Source organism: Manis javanica, chromosome 7 (assembly GCF_040802235.1).
Source record: "Manis javanica isolate MJ-LG chromosome 7, MJ_LKY, whole genome shotgun sequence".
NCBI classification, from domain to species: domain Eukaryota; kingdom Metazoa; phylum Chordata; class Mammalia; order Pholidota; family Manidae; genus Manis; species Manis javanica.
Genome location: NC_133162.1, coordinates 87556549 through 87574240, shown reverse-complemented (window position 1 = coordinate 87574240; position 17692 = coordinate 87556549). Strand labels below are relative to the sequence as shown.

At 40.1% G+C, this 17692-nt stretch overlaps 1 protein-coding gene across 5 annotated transcripts in view; it reads right to left on the bottom strand.

The window, feature by feature from the left end:
* Positions 1 to 12108, bottom strand: part of TARBP1 (tRNA guanosine 2 -O-methyltransferase TARBP1) — a 100253-nt gene extending 88145 nt beyond the window's left edge. For 3 of the 5 annotated variants that reach the window (XM_037017066.2, XM_037017069.2, XM_037017067.2), the window contains exons 1-6: positions 11073 to 12099; positions 7830 to 7927; positions 6388 to 6457; positions 4031 to 4179; positions 2880 to 2932; positions 842 to 939 (exon numbers count right to left, since the gene is read on the bottom strand). In XM_037017066.2, the coding sequence (XP_036872961.1) occupies positions 842 to 939; positions 2880 to 2932; positions 4031 to 4179; positions 6388 to 6457; positions 7830 to 7927; positions 11073 to 11973 (1369 nt within the window). In that variant the 5' untranslated portion in view covers positions 11974 to 12099. Of the gene's footprint in view, positions 1 to 841; positions 940 to 2879; positions 2933 to 4030; positions 4180 to 6387; positions 6458 to 7829; positions 7928 to 11072 lie in introns of all 5 variants that reach the window. The other 2 variants (XR_012133321.1, XM_037017068.1) reach the window with 2 other exon arrangements.
* Positions 12109 to 17692: the final 5584 nt, after the last annotated feature.

Below are 17692 nucleotides of genomic sequence, written 5' to 3'. Positions count from 1 at the left end.
CAAACCGAATTAAAAAAAAAAAAAAGAATGGCTCTGAGAGTTATCTTCTCCATCAGCTAATTTTTTTTAAGTATTCAAAACAATTTTCTATAAATCTAAAGTTGTGATATACAAACCATCTTTTCCCTTTTTTCCCCTGACTTTTGAATGGATAATACTATTGGCCATCATTTCACCCTATCTGCAGATTAAATACAAAAGAAAAAAATATACATTTCATACCCAGGGTCACTTAAATAAGCCATAAAGCCAGAAGTGAAAAAAGGACTTAGTAAGTGGAGTCAGTCCTTCTGCGGCTCAGCAAACAAAATAACACTGGTTTTACTATTTGTTTACCAATTTACCTCACAGGAGAAATAAACACCCAATCTGAAGAAGTGGGATATTTCTAAAATACAAGGTCTTATATAAAGCAAATATATTTTTCTTTCTTATCTAAGTCAATATCTATAAAGGGAAAACTCTGCCACAGTGGATTTTCTGTCAATGACTTTTTCCTAAACCCAAATTCTCTTTCTTCAGCCTATTTTACAGTTTTGAAATTGAATAGAGACAAACAGAAAAAACAGCAAACTGCAGCTCACATTAGAAAATTACTTCCATGCTATTCATGCTCATATTGATAATATGTTACATACAAAAGCCAAAGTGTGTACTCAGTTACAATGGACACCTGTATAACTCTAACCAAATTTGTATATCCTGGAGAAAGGAAACTATCTTGATAATACTGATTATAATAGTCATAGGATAGTGCTTATAACCAACATACTAAAATTTGTTTTTAATTTTAAAGTTAATGAATTTGAAAAAAAAACAAAACCTCTTTACTGAGACATACTCTTTATTTCTTCTGGAAGAAGAGAAATATAGCTGACTAAAAACTTCTGTAATTTCAATCCCAATGGAGAATCACTTCCTATCAGCTGGCCTGGGGACCTACAAAGGAGGAAAAACAAATATGTAAAATCTATTTACAAATAAGTATACTTATGGACTATGGCCCCAAAATTTTTCAGTAATAAAACAATAAAACAATCAAAACAGCTTCTTTTTCTGACACTATATTATATTTTGTAGTAACATTTTGAAGGTCCTTCTGATTACAAAAACATCAAGATCTAGGAAAATGAACAGGAGTTAGTAATGTAATAGACTAATAAGCAGGCATGGATTTCCTTTTAATGATAGTTTCCCTGACACACATATATAAATCTTGCTAAATAGTAGCATTTTTTTTAAAACCTAAAAATGATCATTATAAATTATATTTTGTTTCCAAAGTACAATGACTTTAAATATTTAGGTATTAAATAAAAGAAATAGTATTCATAGAAACACATATATTAACAATAAATTATTTTGCAAGAGTATAATTGTTAACATCTACTAAACTCACATTTTTTTCTACTATATGCTTCTGCCAGGAACATTTATCTATTAATTGAACATATCAGAGTGCTAGAAAACTGAAGGCATTTCATAATAAACATGTTAGTCAACTCCTTTAGAAAGCACCAGTTTGGTTTTACTGCTCTCCAGCCATGTAACTGTTTCAGAAAACTATTCAATAGTAATGAATTATTTGAAAACGGAAAATAACTGGTAAATCAAGCATTGCTATGCTCTTTTATTAAATAGTACCAAATATTAATATAACTTAGCACAGACTAATTTAACAATTTAAAGAAATTAGCAGTGGAGGGTTTGCTTTTTTCCTGTTTAGAGGTACAACAAACAGAAGACTTGCAAGTATAATTTTATTTAATTAATATTAGGAAAACAACATAAGTTCAAAAGCAGGACAAATTTTTAAGAGACAATTCAAGGGCAAATATAATGCTCAAAAAATGATGCTCAGGCACAATACGAGTAATGGTAGCAAATAGGTACAGCTGACCCTTGAACAACATGGCTTCAAATGCCTGGATTCACTTACACGCAGACTTTTTTCAATAAACGTATTGGAAAAATTTTTGGAGGCTTGTGACAATCTGAAAAAACATCTTTCCTCTAGCTTCCTTTATTGTAAGAATACAGCATATAATACATAACATAAAAATACATGTTAATTGGCTGTTTACATTACCAGTAAGATCAATAGTAGTTAAGCTACAGTATTAAGCAACAGTAGTTAAGCTTTTGGGGAGTTAAGGTTATAAGCAGATTTTCAACCGTGCTGAGGGTCGGTGCCCCAACCCCTGCACTGTTCAAGGGGCAGCTGTAGCATGTTATGATAATGGTAGCCACTGTCAGATAGGCAAAGGGGACTGCCTTGTGGTACTGGACTAGAATTGGATGTTTTGGTGTGATCCCATAGTCTTCATATGGATGGACGGATGGATGGACAGACCCACATACTGAAATAAACAGCAGAGCTAAGAAATACATGTATGCACACACAGGGACAGAGAACAATTACACAGATGTGGTAAAACATCTGGGGCATGAAAGGTAAGTGGAAATTCTTTGTACTAATCTCACCAGTTTTCTGTAAGTCAAAATAAAATGTTTAAAAAAAAAAAGGAAAAAAAAGTTTTAAGTGTTGGTTAGCCCAAATCACTACAATTTTAAAGAGGGCAGAGATCAGGAGTAAGGGGAAGAGTGTAGGCTATGTAGGATGTACTTTCCATAAGCCCAAGAATGGAAGGGCTCAAGGTTAGAAAGAAAACAAGAAAAAAAGGAATAAACTAATAGAAGAAAGCCCCAAAATATAACAAACATAGAAGGAACTTTGCGATAAGAAAAAGTTCAGTGTCTATTAGGCAACATATATATGTACCAAATGCATTAAACAACCTGGCCATATTCCATAAATAGGTTAAATGTATGTAACAAATTCTTATTACTACATTGGTGCTAAATAATGTAATGTTTACCTGCTATATAGAGAGCTCTCTGAAAGTGCATCCATTAATGGTCCAATAATAAACTAAAAAAAAAAAAAAGCAACTGATGTTAAGTTGTAACTGTAACTTTATAAAGTCAGCTTGCCCTAACAGCACATCCTACACAGGCCTGCAGAAGAGCAGCTGCAAGTAAAGCTGATTTCTTATGCTGTAGGTTAATTCAGTGACAGTCTTGGAGGGCACCTTAATTCCACCAGAATAATAAAACAAGTATAGCATTTCACTACCTGATAAAAACTTATGGAATACTAAGAGAGCTCATGTTGGGTTGAGAAGAAAGTGGCCCAAAGAAGAAACATGGTGGAAAATAGATAGTCACAAAGGAAAAACAAAGATACTTGAGAGAAAATTTAAGCACCTATGCCCAAAGATAAAGGGGGGAAAAGGGGAATAAATTCTATCTCCAAAAATATTACTTTAACACTGGTCAAAAAAGCAAGCTTACAGAAATGCAGGAAGGATAGAGAAATGATACATGTCAAAACACTGTAGCATTAATCAGATAATTAGGAACGTGGACTTAGGTTGCCTCTGAATGAAAGGTAAATTACTATCGCTCAGTGGTAATATGACTCATATAATACTATAAGCCTTAAATAACAACTATAGTTCTCAGTCTCTTTGTTTTGTGTGATTTCTGACAAATGAAGTATAGATGCTAATAAAGGTAGCTCAAAAGGCAACCTCTGCTTAACACAGCAGATAACAATGATTCATTGACTCAAAACTGGGGGAAGAGCATCACTAAATAAATAGCAATAAATCAGTGATTTAGAACTATGCAAAGAGCACTACTACCAAGCTTCTAGCCCACAGTTTTCACACTCCTGACTCACGTGTACAATACTGATACCAAAGAACTAGTTGTTCATAGTGCAGGCAGCTCTTCCACAAACCACATTACTACCATTCAGTCTGTCGATAAACTATATTACAAAAGCTTTACCCAAATATGACAGCTAGATTAAGAGAATCAGGACTTGTTGCACTCAAATCTATAAAATATCACTTGCTATTATAGAGCCCCAGTATATTTTCTGAAGATCACATGTAATGCAACAAATGCCTTTACCTCTTACCTTTCAACAAAGGGAGCAAAGGAAAGAAAAGGCTGTCATTACCTCAGAAAACTCTGGTGAAAATGGAAGGGCCTTTGTTTCATACAGCTCCAGAAAATGAAACACACCTTCTTTGTTCAGAATTTTATTTTCACTTTCAAACATTCTTTTATAAATACACATATGCCAGGATGGGTGAAAGAGCCAACATCCTGTGGAAATAAACGACCAAGCGTGTTTACTGAATTAGCAAAATAACTTCAGTATTCAGTATTCCACATTCAAAAAGCTTCATTTAGAATGACTGCAAGTAAACGTTAACAGCTCCTACAGTGTACACAAGTTAAATATTATCCTATGCTTGCAAGTTGGAACTTCAGATTTGGGGTGACTTCAACCAAGTCTTTTCTCACAGTACATCAGCCCATTTTCATACAGAAATCTGAAACTACCACCATTCTGCCTAAAACTCTTGAATGGCTTCTCATACTCTTAGGATAACATCCTAACAAGGTAAGAAGGCATGAATCACGCTACAGCTCTAACCTTACGCGGCCCTCCCACAGCCACCATGCTGAGCCACAATGGTCCAGCTGGTGCTCACCTCAAGCAGCTGTTCCCTCTCAAGGCCTTTGTATACAATGCAGTCTCTGAGCTTCATGTCATTCCTAAGGCAGGCTTTCCCTGACTACTGTAAGGTATGGCCCCACTCACTACGTATGCCATTTCAATCCCATGTTCATTACCATCACAGAACTTATTATCAATACTATGTTTCCATGGAAAACAGCCCCAAAAAATCAAGTGAAAAATAGTACATATGTCTCAAGGTTTTGTCCCCAGGGCTTAGCATATCCTGGACATTAAATATATATTAATATACAAATGAGCATGAAAACAGAATAAATGTGTACCTTAAGAGATGTATTTTTTTTAACTCTTGAAATATCCTTTTAGAAAAAAATATTTGGCATTTTTAACTCATGGTAGTCTATAAATAAATCAATCTATTATTTGTAATTTACACCAAGATGCTTGTTCAATTCTTTGGCAACGGTAATTTTTTAAAAATCTGTCACTGCTATTTGATTTGGTTTCCCAAAGAGCTGTGGGCAAAACGTGGTAATAAGAGAATCATTTTAATAGTAAATGCATAAGTGAAGTCACAACAGGATTCATTTAAATTCTAGCTCCAGGTGGGACTATATATTCTTATGGTCTGTGAAAAATCCCCATGTTATCAGAGAACAACTACAGCAATCAGCTAAATAAAGCTCAATTCCTAAGGGGTCAAACTATTAAAGTTGTAATTATCTAGCGTAGGCACTAAAATCCATTTACCTAGTTTGTCTCATGTGTAAACATGATAATGTAGCATTTTATCATTCATAGGAATACAAAACATGTTAGCTATGTTTAGCTTTTTCATTGACATAAATTTAATTTTGTAAAATAATTTTAGGAAGCTCCAGTTTCATTTTATTTCTCCTAAAGAGTTTTCATAATACAGTACTAATTAGGGAATTAAAAACTATAGTTAAAATTATATCTTGGACAGTGTAGCTCAGAAAAGGCAAATAATGAATCTGTGGCATCTTACTACACTGACAGACAGTGACTACAATGGGGTATGGGTGGGATTTGATAATATGGGTAAATGTAGTAACCACATTGTTTTTTTCATGTGAAACCTTCATAAGAGTGTATATCAATAATACCTCAATATATATATCTTGGAATTTTCCTAAGGAGTTCAAGATACAGAATAACTGAAACCGAAAAAAAGTAACTCTAACAAACAGTGAAGCAGATATATTAATAAGAATGGAAAGCAGTTAAAACATATAAAGCCAAAGAGCTATTATTCAAAATGTAGAATATACCATCATTAAAACATTGTCAAAGAGTCCTTATCTTTTAAGGATATATGCTGAAATAATTAGATGAAATGATATGCCATCTAGGAAAGTGCTTCAAGGTCATTTGGTAGAGGAGTAGAAGAGGCTATGTATGATAAAAGAGACAGGCTGGCCACAAGCTGATCATAGTTGAAGCTGGTTCTTTATGCAGACTTTTCTTTTCTAAATATCTGAAGTTTTCCATAATCAAAAAGTTCTAAAAATTAAGCACACCTCGGAATTACAGAAAACTGCAGCCATTTAAAATGTGTCCTTAAAGACTAAGGATAAAGGTAAATGCATTTTGATACATTGCTAAGTGGAACAAACATTATGAACATCAATCCAGGAGGTATGTATCTAGAGTGTTAACAGCTATTCTCTTAGTGGCAGCAGATTTATATTTTCTCCTTTACACTTTATGGTATTTTCCACATTTTCTACAGTGAGTAACAGCTAGTTATAAAATCAAAGGGAAAAAACTATAATGGTATAAAAAATCAAAATGAAAGCAACCATTACCATTTTCCTCTGACACTGCATATTCAAACAGATTGTTTAGCTTTGGTAAAACTGGCTTTATAACATGTATCTGAAAACAAAAGCAAAAAAACCACATGGAGTGAAAATTTGCCTTTAAAAACTTAAGGGAATTTTCATCTATTTACATAATGGTAGCCCTTCTGTCACCTCCCCACTCTTCCCCCATGTAAACACTTTACAGGAGGTGCCTAGGTCTTCCGGTTTTTACATCATATACCTAGAGCTAATGAATATGATCTGAATATAGTTACAGTAATGTTATATTTATATAGTGAATATTATAAATTAACGTTATATAATCCTCAACTGTCCTGGGAAATACGTAGGCTGATAATACTGATTTACTACAGAGGAAAGAGTACTGAAATATTTTCTCTAGCCACTCAACTTGTTGAAGCCCACACATTTAGAAGTAGGACCAGTTCAAAGTTCAGTTTTTCATACTACTTATATACCTCTGCTACAAAGTCTAATTTATACAGTCTTCAAAATATAGATAAATCAGCATTTCTAAATAAATTGTAGGGGGTCTTACAGAACTACTGATTTGGGAAAACCACAAAAGTTTATTTGAATTCAGAAATGTTTTTCTTTATTCCTCATCCTTGTATCCATCTACATTTAGCACATATGAGGATTCTTTATTTCAGTCCCCAGTGCCTGGTGTGCATTTAGACTGACACCTTGCAGCGACTCCAGATGGTAGGCCCCTTAGTGATCTCTAACTTGCGGACTGGGTAGCCCTACACCAGCAGTTCTCTGAAGGTGGTCCCCAGAGCAGCACAGCGCCACCTGGGAACCTTAAAAATACTCAAATTACCAGGCCCCACCCGAGACCTACTGAATCAGAAACTCTGGGGACCAGACCCAGCAATTTATACTTCAATAAGCCATCTAGGTGATTCTGATGAACGTTAAAGTCTGAGACAAAGTGGACAAGATTAGGTCACTTAAGGGATTCCTCTCAATTAAAAAATTCCATGAATCTACAAAATTAACTCAAAGTCAGTTGATACGATGTTTCAAGTTTCCATTCTCAGGACCAGGTATGCACAGATGTTAAGAATGAAAAGAAAACTTACAAAATTAAAGGGCAATTACTTACTTAACAATTTACCTCAGAATTGTTTTAAGTAACATTTTCCTAAGTGTTTCTTTGGAGATTATTCATAACATTGAGAAATTAAAAACTAACACTTGAGAAGTATATCAAGGGAAGATGAAATAAGACTAAATTATTGAATAATTTATATCAATTGAAAATATACTTTATTTCCTGAGTGTACATTTGCTAAAAAATAAGTAGCCTTGTATTCTATTAGGCTATATTCAAGTGGTCTTTTTGCACTGCTTTTACAGAATGTTTGAAAAAAATAAAAAATGCATCTACATAGGATTTATTAAAATATGAAAACACTTACCTGATTTCCTTCTAGAGTTTCCATAATTAAAAGATAGTTTTCCCAAAATTTTAGAAGCTCATCTTTTTTCTTCTCAGACCACCAAAACAGACTTGGGCCTGATATGGTTTAAAAAAGAAAATTAGTTCTTTCTTTTGCAAATCTTGTTAAGTTTCTCAGTGACAGTCATTATTAAAACTGTACCACTGTTATCAAATCTTGTATTCTCTAATAATGGAGGGTATCAAAGCCTAGACAGGAGGCTTGGGCTAACCAGAATCTCAAAAGATTTTTTTTTTTTAATTAAGATTACTGTTCTGAAGTTCTGGATAAGAATGACAGATCTGAACACATCAACTGCTTTCTCTAAGAACCTCACTCTAACAGCAAAGGATCTTTCAAAGGCAAAACCCCGGAACAATGGAGAAAACGGAAGCAGGCAACAGCAATGAAATTTACAAACTGAAAATCACATTAACATGAAGCAGACTCAAGAAAAGTGAGTATTAGCTGACACAGGGAAAGTCAAGAAAAAAACTGATCTATATGGAAAAATCTCCCCAACCTAAGGAATTAGCAGCAGAAATTATTCTCTAAGTAGAGGTGAAAAGCAAAGCTAAAGAGGATTTTTTCAGTGTGTTTAAGAAACAATCAGATCCCAGAATCCCCTTCGTGTGCTCTAAACAGGAGTAAGAGTGGACTTTATGCTCCGGAGAAGGTAAAATAGGGAGTGTATCTGGACTGAGATGCACCAGACCCGTATGAGGTCAGGGGTGAGCACCACATGGAAATGGGAATTAGTGAACATGTATGAAACCTGGGGACCAAGACCCTGTTTCACCTGCCCCCACTACCATCTTAGCCCTTCAGGTCCCAGAATGCTGACCAGGCCTTCCCTATTCAGCAGGAGAGGGGAAGATCTCCATGAGATCTGCTCCTCCCCACAATACCTAAGTGGGCTACCTGGAGGGGATGGAGAAAAAGCCTGCTTTCCCCACCCAGCACCGACAGGAGGAAACCTTCTAGTGCCCAGAGTCCTGTACTGATACAAAGCAGGTCTGTTGCTGGGGAAGGGCAGCAAACTAGCACCCACGACCTACCTCAGATACAGGTCACAGGCAGCCCCCACAGGAGAGGGCAAGGAAATTCTAAGCCCTTCACTACCTAGGAGGCAGTTTACTTGCCTCTGGAGAGGGAGCAGAGATGGCAAAAAAGCTTGAACCCTGGGGCTTAGGCACACGAGGCCTAAAAGCAGGCTGGCGCAGAGGATGAAAAGTTCCCCACCGCCACCTGAAGCCTGGCACTAGTAACAAACATCAGCGTCTACTCCGAGGGAAAAGACAGGCATGAAGGTAGAACATTGGTACCATCAGCATGAATGGCTTCAGAAAAACTAGAACACTGAGAAAAAATTTTAGGTACGTTCAGATTCACACTGAACACAAGGGAGCAACAATTCACAACTATAGCAACAAAATCCAAATCTAACTTAACTAAACACTAGTGTGACTCAACCTCCAAACCTGAAGGCCTAACAGAAGAGGAGGGATGCCTATCTACAGGCATATTTACTTCAGTTTCTATTGAAAAGGTGACCTCATGGCCAAGAGATAAAACAAAAAACAAAACCGAACTTAAGAGATGGTCCATGGATAGGACTTAACAAAACTATGATTAATATGTTGAAGGATCTAGTGGTAAGGTCAGAATGAACTCCAGGAAACGAAAGGTCCAAGACAGGAGGACTCAGCTGAAGGGAATCCCCAGAATGGTGGTGAAGGCAGATCTAAGAATGTCAGCTGTGTTTTTAGGAGAACTCTAGAAGAGATTTCCTCAAGAAAATCTATAAAATATCTGATGATCCGACTTTATACAGGAATGATTTAGACAACTAGCTAAGAATTTGCAGCTGAATTAGTGATAAATACAGACAGAATCAAATTTTAAAATGATGTAATTCTAGGGAGAACTTGTACAAGGGAAAAAAATCATAGCTCATTACACAGATGTGCCATGAACAGTATTTTCATAGTCATACTTTTACAGATACGCAACTCACATGTAACAAAAATTATAGCTATGACAATGGATTTTATAATATATCTAGATTATTTCAAGACATGGGAGCAAATACTAAAATAATCAGCTAAGAGGTTGCTCTCTGAAATGGAGGAAGGCAGGGGCAAGCATGGAAAGACTCTTACTTACCTTTAAAACTTCAGAATGACTGATTCTTTAAAATACATGTTTAATTTTGGTTATTTTAAAAATGTTTTCCAGTGAAAACCCTCATTGAATGAGCACCAATTTGAGAACTACCCCTCTTTACTATCTAATGTTTTAAACTTATATGAAAATCTAATCTACCCACAACTTCAACCAAACAAAAATCCTTTACTAGTAATAAATGAATGGGAAGCTACAGTTGAAAAAGTAGAAATTTTCTATCGATTAAGGTAGTTTTCAGTAAGTCTGTTCTGAACTCTGATAGCTCAAAAATTAATTGAAGACGACTGAAGGACACTTCCACACATTTCAGTGAACAAACCAACCCATAGTAAATACCAAATTGAAGGGAGACTTGCTATTATTCCATCCACTGTTGTTCTGTAACAACGTACCATAGTAGGAAGCACAGGCTCACAACATAATAAAAAATTTTTTAATTAACATTACTTAATATGTAATAAGAAATTATTTAAAATAAAAATATGACTCATTCTATTAAATCAATGGCAAAAATACCCTCAGAAAGTCGACCTAAGGACCATATGTTTAACAAAGTTTAGTAAATCCTGCTCCCGAGGGAATTACCAAAGGTAAACTCAAAAGGTGATGATTCCTATGACATAATTCTAACACAAGATTCAATTCACTGGTCAGTACAGGTAAATAATTTTTCTTTCAATTTGGAAGCTATCCCTTCTCTTCTATTACAATGGAAATATTCTAATCTACGACGATATAATGCAAACTTGGGTCTGTAAAATTCTGCATGGGTCCAGTCATCTTCCTCAATTATTCCACCCTGTTGTGGGTTAGAAAGTTTAGAAAATGCAGACTGTTCTCCGCTGCAGTAATTTGTGTCACTTTAGAGAGCGCCCTCGAAATGAGGTTCTCAAGGTTTTTAGGCCTTGTGGTTCTGGGAATAACAAATTATGTATGGGTCGTGGAGGCGACCCCGAAGAAGTAGTTTTGGGCAGCAGGAATCCTCGTTCCAATAAAACCATGCAGGGCTGGGCTGGGGGACAAAGAGGCAAGTACCATTTCCCTCCGGCGGGCCGCAAGCGCAGTCGGCCCCCAGCTCCGCTGACACCTCCACCGCTCTCTGCAGCAGGTGGCGCGCCTGCTTGCGCGCCAGCGCGTCCTCGGCCTGGGCCAGCCCCGTCTGCACCGTCCTCCAGAAGCGCCAGCAGCGCCGCGCGTCCGGGCACGCCCCGCGCACGCCCGGCACGGGCAGCAACTTCTCGGCTAGGGCGCTCAGCACCAGAAGCCTTGGCCCGATGCGGCCGGGCCCCGAGGGCGTCTCTGACGCCACTAGGCCACCCCACACGGCCCGCAGGGCCGCCCCACCGCATTGGCCCAGCGCCGGCAGCAGCCGCCCGGCCACCAGCGCCGCCGCGTCCTCCGCCGGCCCGGCCGCGTCCCCGCCCAGCGCCAGGGCGACGGCGGCCTGCGCCACCCGATCCAGCAGCGGCCCGTCCTCGCGGAGCCGCAGACAGGGCCCGACGGCCGCCAGCACCTCCACGGCCCCCGCGAGACCGGGCGCGGGCCGCACGGCGAGCAGGTCGCGAAGCGCCTCCTCAGCCAGAGCGGCGGCCAGCTGCGAGCCCCTGGCGAGGCGGACGCACGAGCACAAGGCCGCGCCCGCCGCCCTCAGCACGCGCGGGCTGCGGGTGGCCGGCTGCCCGGAGTCGGGGGCGCCAGCGGGGCGGCCGCGCAGGCCCCGCAGCAGCGGCACCAAATAGCTGGTGGCGACCTCGCGCGCCGCTTCCGGGAGCGCGCCCCCGCCGCCGCCGCGCGCCTCCTCGTCTTCGAGCCGCTGCAGAAGAAAGCGCAGCGTCTCCACGCGCTCCGCGGACGCCTCCCCGCGGCACAGCGTCTCAAGCAGGCCCCGAGGGTCCCGGCTTTGCGAGAGAAGCGCTTCCGTTAGCACCCACTCCATTTGCCGTGCGCGCGCCGCCGACTCCAGGCGCCCAGAGGAAGGGTCCGGCGTGCGCGAGTGCGTGCGCGTGCGCGACGCCCGGGCGCACTCTTGCAGGGAGGTGGCTTACAGGCTACCCGGTGTTGTTCAGAGATCTTTGGATACTTTCCGCCCGCGCTGCCTGGAACCGGATCCCTCTCGCTCCTGTCCCTTAGTGTTTTTAGAGCGTTAATGTAATATCTACATCCTTTCCACTGATTCCCAATTGAAAACTGGCCTGCCCCAGGGCCCTAAATCAGTCAAGGCGTGTCTTTGAGCTTGGGCCGCAGGTACGCAGAGAAGGTATACTCCACAGTCACCTGGAAGCTTGTTTTCAAAAAGGTGCAGGCTGGTACCACCACAAAGAGACCAACATAGTGGGTCTGAAATGGGTTCCGGACATCTGCATACAAAATAGGTAATTAAAACACAATAATGATTAGAGGTCCTGAAAAGTAGTATAGCTATGTACTAGGGCCAATAGCAAGATGCCCGCACCAACACTTAACAGTCAAATGAATGCCCAAGCTGACCAGCATGCAGATCATGCAGATCTTTCCACACAATGCTTGTGCTCTCACATGCAGTCTCAAAAATAGCCCAGGTGTCAGTACTTACTGTATTTCTGACAACATCTACTGCTAAATATAGAAACAAAATCTCTTGTTAACATGCACTGCTCTGGTTTTGTTCCAGGCTCAATCCTAGGCAGACTCAATCAGTGACCGTGGGTTTTCTTTGCCTGCTAATCATAATGATCTCTCCCTAAATTTCCCTAAGAAAACACAATCTCACCTTCAAAGAGCTTAATGTGTAATAGACATAATGGATAAGGTATCATTTAAAGGTATTTCTATTTAAGAGTATATAGTTATTTAATTTTTATATTTTGACTTGACATAATTTAGTCATTTAAACTTAAAGTTAACCTACATCACATATGCAAGATTTTTTCCATATTTCAGTCATTCAGTTTTCTGTTGACAGAATGCATAAATTATTCTATTATAAGCCTATTTAGTATGCGTCCATAAATATCGATTGCCTTCAACATATATTCTTCATAGATAAAACAAGGAATGGGAAAGTCTTGAGCAGATACTTAACAAATAAAGATAAGCAAATGGAAGCATCTGAAAAAGTGTTTCAATATCATTCGTCATTACATAAATGGAAATTAAACCCTTGAAGAGATACCACTTCATATCAATTAGAATGGCTAAAATTAAAGATTGAAAACACCAAATGGCAAGGACCAAGGATGTAGAACTCCCACACATTACTGGTGGATGTGTAAATGGCACAATCACTTTGAAAAACCATTTCTAACAAAGTTAAAATATACCTAATCTTCAATTTGGTGATTCCACCCATAGGTATTTGCCTAAAAGAAATGAAAACATATTCTAACAAAAATTCTTGTACAGCAATGTTTTTGGCAACATGAGTCATTCTAACCAAAAGCTTGTAACACTCTAAATGTCCATCACTAGAATAGAGAAATGAATTGTGATCTACTCATATAATGCTGCTCAGCAGTGAGGATGACTTACTAATCCATGCAAAGTGGATAAATCTCAAAAACATGTTGAACAAAAGCCAGAGACAAAAAATTTACATACTGCATGATTTCATTTACATGAAATTCAAGAACAGACAATAGATAATTGGACAAAAATGAGAATCATAGCTTACAGGGAGCAGATGTAGAAACAGGGCCCAGGGAACTGTCAAGGTGATGGAAAGATGGAAATATTCCAGCTTGATTAGATTGTTAATTACACAGGTTTCGCATTTGTCAAAATTCCCTCAATGGAACCCTTAAGATCTATGCCTTTCACTGTGTGTGAGCATCACCTCAATTTTAAAAGATGACTTATTAAAAGAATAGGAAGTTTCCCTAAGTATTTGTTTCCTGTTAACTACCGAATAAAGCATGCACCGAAGGCTTCTCAGGATCTAGTGAAAGCCAACCAGCCTCATAGCCTAACTCCTCCTACCCTTTCCTTTGTTCCCACAACATGTTTGCACTAGTTCTTTTCTCTGCCTGAAGTTCTTTTAATTTCCCACCGATCACCACTTTCCTGGCTCACCAATGTGGGCAGTGGTCTGTTAGTTGCAAAGCTGCCCTTTTTCATCTTTACAGTTACTGTGATGAGGATTCCCTTTCCTTGAAACTCTGTCTTCTCTCTTCCTCCGGTTTCCATCGAACAGCCTTTTTGTTTTTGTCTTTTCCCTACTTTCTCGTCTCTTTGGAGGAAGACTCCTCTTCCTCTTCCTGATCTGTTTGTATCTATAGTTCCAGACTTATATCTCCAGATATCTTTTCTTTTCACTCTATAAATTGTCCATAAATAACTTCATTAAAACTATAGATTTGACTGCCATTTACATGCTAATGATGAAAAAAATCTGTATCTCCAACCCAGGTCTCTCTCCTGAGCGCCAAAACTATCTAATTGGCCACCAGATGTCTCTATTTGAATATCACTCAGGGCCTCATTCTCAGTCACTGCTTTTACAAACTCAACCTCATTATCCTTGTTTCCCCACCTTCCTCCCTGATAGAATCCGGACCTGAGTCCCACCTTTTGAAAAAGCCCACCCACCATCTCAGAGACCTCAGTTTCATCTTACCTAGGCTACAAGCATTCTCCAGAGGACACATCAGCAAGCCACAAAAGCTCACCTTTCCCTGACCCCTCCCCTCAAAGAGCCCACCAAGAACCCTGGTGTCTTGCCAATGGGTTTCAGCCCTAGGCAAGTTCACTATGGATTCAGTGTGACCAAAGAAATTGACAGCAAAACATTCTATGGAGTGAAAGGGTTTATTACTGTCTTGCCAATGGGTTTCAGCCCCAGGCAAGTTCACTATGGATTCAATGTGACCAAAGAAATTGACAGCTAAACGTTCTTGGGGTGAAAGGGTTATACTCAACTTTATTTCCAGGTGGCAGGTCAGTCACTTAAATCCCATTCACTCAGAGCAAGTCTGCATGCAGCAAGCCGGTCTCTGCCTCTGGGCCTCTCTGCAGTCATCCCTCACAGCCGTCCTCTGGGCCTCTCTGCACAGTCCTTCCACACAGCCATCTCTGGGTCTCTGTCCTTGGCACTGCCACCACTCCAGCCTCTGCTCTGCTCTCCTGCAGCCTTGCAGTCCTGCCACCGTGTCATGCCCAGAGCACTGGGTGGAGCTCTTTTTGTAGAGTCAACAGTCATGTATTGCCCACAGGTGTGCAGTGAGCTAGTCAACCAAGGCCAGGTGAGAATCCTGGCCACAGGAACTCTCATTTTATCCTCAATCACCCAGCTTGTTCTCCCAGCGGTAGGTAGAGCACTAGCGTCTCTGCCTCTGTCCAGAGTACTGGCCCAAGCTCTTGATATAGTGCAATAATTGCCTAAAGGTATGGAAATAGTAACCTAGCAACAGGCCAATTACATCATCAGGTGGTTTAAGTTCAGTGAGGATCCTGGCCAAAGGAACCCCAACTTCCCCACACCTGGCCATAAAAAGCCTCTTGACCTGTTAGAGACTCTCTTTCCTTTGTTCTGCTGGCCAGGACAGAGGAGTCACTCTCAGGTTCAGCAATAAACCTGCTTGGACTGTTGAGTTCGCATCCCCTCTCACTCCACCATTACTCCCCAGCATACTTTGTCCCAGGTATTTCTTATTTAGGGGAATGGCCTTCATTCACTCAGTTGCTAAGTCAAAAAACCTGGGAGCCAGTAGACTTCCCACTATCTTCCTTGATTCCTACATACAATCACTCTAATCTTCCCACGACACTTTCTTAGTGTCCCCTCCTCTCTTTTGCCCTCCAACCCCTTAGTTTTTGTCTTCTTTCTTACTAAGACAACAGCAATAAGCTCATGCCTGATTCCCTCTCCACTCCAATACACACTCTATAATGCTACCAGGATGATCTTCCTAAATTAAACCATCAGCAAACCATAGTGCTCAGAATAATGTTTGAATTTCTTAGCATGTCATCCAGGATGCCTCATGAGGTGGCCCCTGCCTATGTTTCCAGCCCCATCGTCCTTGCCTCCTATATCCACCCGGATTTTCAAGTCCCTAAAACGCGCCACCTGCTCTCACATAGTCTTTTCAAAAAGCCTTCTGTCTTCTGGAAATCCCCCACCACTACTCCACCTGACTCCTTTTCCTTTCAGGACACAGTACAGATGTCATCTCTCCAGAAAACCCTTTCTTAATACCTCACTCCCACCACAAACACCCCCCACCCCCATCTGAGTTAGGTGACCCCTCATCCAAATTCCCAAAACATCCTGGCATATCACCAATGCAGCACTTGTCACCCTGTGTTGTTGCAGGTTTACTTCTTTATTACCCCCACCCTGAGCAATTTGAGCACTGACAGGGGTTATACACAGTTGTGTCTTTTATCATACTGATCGCAGTACCTGCACCTCTAGCTGTATAATGCTCGAGAAATGCTTACTGAGTGAAGAACCATTACCTACTCCTTGATGAAGACCCAAATTACAAGGCATCTCTGAGGAGCCATTCCAATGCCCCTAATCACACTTGCTTCTACTTTAGTGTTCCCTACACTTTTAATTGTGGTGACAATAATGATGGCTAACAGGCATTTATCATGCTTATTATAGATAAGACATGGTAATATATTTATATATATAAATATGTAAATGTTGTTGCATTTGACCCTCTTAACAAGTCACAGATGAACTGCTATTATTTTTCTCATCTTACAGATAAGAAACCAAGAATGGGAGGTGTTCATTAACTTGTACCAATGTCACACAACAAAAAAGCAGCAGAGATGGCTCAAACCTATGTACTCTGCTACGTTACTTCCCAAACATCAAGAAAGGGTCGTACACAATTACTATGCACCCTTTACCACCTACATCATCCCTGCACTCCCAGTGGCTAGCACACAGCAGGCACTTCAGTAAATTATCATTGTGAATGAATGAATATGTACGTTTCTGCCATGGCTTATGAGCACCTTAAGAATTAGGACTTAGCTTTTAATAATTTTGTATCTACACACCAAACATAGTAACACACACATGGTAGCTACTTGTCTGCCAATGAGTTTCAGCCCCTACCAAGTTCACTATAGATTCAATGTGACCAAAGAAATGACAGTGGAACATTCTTGGGGTAAAAGGGTTATACCCAACTTTATTTCCACGGTGGCAGATCAATCACTAAAATCCCATTCACTCAGAGTGAGTCTGCATGCGGCATGCCAGTCTTTGCCTCTGGACCCTTCTGCGTGCACAGCTGTCCTCTGGCCCTGTGTCCTCAGTGTTGTCACCATTCCAGGCTCTGCTCTGCTCTCCTGCAGCCTTGCAGCCATGCCACTGTGTCGCCCAGAGCACTGTGCAGAGCTCTTTATAGAGTCAATAGCAACATATTGCCCACATGTGTGTAGTGAGCCAGCCAACAAGGGCCAGGTGAGAATCCTGACCACAGGAACTTCCATTTTATTCACACTACTCAATAAGTACTTGAAACTGGATGAATAAGAATTCAGTATTTCTAGTGATAGTATGATAAATTGATCAGTCAGAAAATTTCCAGTGACATAATTATTCTTGAAACATGAGCATTTGAAGCTAAAATCCTGTGGCCTGCTTCAGCATGGGTGATCTGGTGTCTCCATCTGTTCCTCATCATCCTTTTAAAGAGGAATGGTTGCATTGGAAG